At 35.9% G+C, this 1749-nt stretch overlaps 2 protein-coding genes across 2 annotated transcripts in view; one reads left to right on the top strand and one right to left on the bottom strand.

Moving 5' to 3' along the window:
• The window catches only part of LOC106880990 (zinc finger protein 345), a 47668-nt gene that overhangs the window by 9123 nt on the left and 36796 nt on the right, over positions 1-1749 (top strand). The gene's annotated exons all lie outside the window — the stretch shown is intronic.
• Positions 1-1749, bottom strand: part of LOC106880966 (zinc finger protein 431) — an 18884-nt gene that overhangs the window by 10484 nt on the left and 6651 nt on the right. Inside the window, exon 2 of the mRNA XM_052975418.1 lies at positions 1303-1512. Within this exon, the coding sequence (XP_052831378.1) occupies positions 1303-1512 (210 nt within the window). The remainder of the gene's footprint in view (positions 1-1302; positions 1513-1749) is intronic.

Below are 1749 nucleotides of genomic sequence, written 5' to 3'. Positions count from 1 at the left end.
AAAACAAATAATGTGATTTTTTTGGTTTGATTTATTTGTGGAAGATGCCTGGAAAAGTCTGACGTTTTGAGTCTATGCTCTTCAATACAAAGGATTAAAAGGAAAAGAAATGGAGGGAGAATGAGAAAAAAACGTGTCTAAGCGATTAAGTTCAAATTGACCCTGTTTGAATGTGCATTCACTGCTTGTGATCAATGGCCTCTCTGATGGAGTTGGTTTGTTTGCAGCCTACTGTGAAAGTATGTCTATGTTTCTTAACATGCTTTGATGTGTTGCATCATCATTGTAAACAAAAGGCTCATCCATAGTGTCATTTGTTTCAGTTTCTCCATGACAGGCCTGAGTCAAAATGAGTCCTTAAAACAAGAGTCAGTAAATACATAATGTTACATGTCTTGAGTACTTTTCTACCATTTTAACACTCAAATATGTGTTTGTGTGTATATCATAATTATCATTTTCATGTCTACTTTTCTATGCCTGCATGGGTCAAACAATTCAGTGATGCAAATTTCTTATAGTCATATACCTTTTGCGTCACCAACCCTCACCCATTTTGAAGCAAGGTAACACATCGCTGTGGCCAACCAAGTTCTTCATGGAAAATTTGAAACAAATGGCACTGGTTGCATGACAGGGACACCTCACTTCCAACTATCACATAATGTCAAGACAAGCATACATATACACACACACACACGCAAAGGAGCTGGATTGCACTAGTTAGAGACTTGGAAGGAAAATACCCATCATATGGGCAGAAAGTTATGCATGGATACACTAGCTACAGAATGCCAGCAACATTTGACAGGAATAATAGCTTCTCCTAGACATGCAATATATGCATAACTCATCTGGAAGACTAAGCAACTGCTCACCAAGAACAGGAGATAGTGACGAAATACTTGATTAACAAAACATGTGTGACTTTAAACACACCCATTTGACTCTTAACTCCAACACTGTAATAGAAAATGATGATTATGTCATGCCAGTGTTGAACATGTCACGCATATCTTCAGTGGAAGTATAAAAATCAATAACACCACCAGTTGTAGTTATGTATAAAATATATTGTTAGAACACCCTTATGACATTGTTATAGCATATTTTTTGTGTCTACAGATGTCACTGTGATACGGCTTGTCCTTCATTTTCATGTTTGTGACTTATTTAGTCATTGCCAAAAGAAATTAATTTACCACAAATATCAAGTTGATATCGCTTATCATCGCTGTGAATAGATTTGCTGCATATTCCAGAGAAGTAGTTGCCAAAAGAATATTTCTGTAATACATTCACTCCTGTGTATGAAGATGTTTGTTTGTAGTTAAGTGAAAATTTCTAGAGAATGATTTACTACAAATATCACAGATAAACAATTTCTCTGCTATACGAACATGTTCATGACTAGACGATTTACCACTTTGAGAGAATGATTCTCCACAGAGAACACAGTGACATGGTTTCTCACCTGTATGTGTATGTTTGTGTTGAGCTAAGCTTGTATTCCTAGAGAATAAATTGACCATAGATATCACGGCTGATATGGTTTTTCTCCTGTATAGATATGTTTGTGCCTAGTTACAGTAGACCTATTAGAGAATGTTTTGTCACAGATATTAAAGTGACATGGTTTTCATCCTGTATGAATTGTTTATGATGGATTAAGGTACTACCAGCAAGAAAAGGATTTGCCACAGATAACAGAGTGATAAGGTGTCTCTCTTGTATGAATACGCCTATGTT

Source organism: Octopus bimaculoides, chromosome 21 (assembly GCF_001194135.2).
Source record: "Octopus bimaculoides isolate UCB-OBI-ISO-001 chromosome 21, ASM119413v2, whole genome shotgun sequence".
Classification (NCBI taxonomy): domain Eukaryota; kingdom Metazoa; phylum Mollusca; class Cephalopoda; order Octopoda; family Octopodidae; genus Octopus; species Octopus bimaculoides.
The sequence above is the reverse complement of the archived record's forward strand: the minus strand, read 5'-3'. Positions and strand labels throughout refer to the sequence as shown.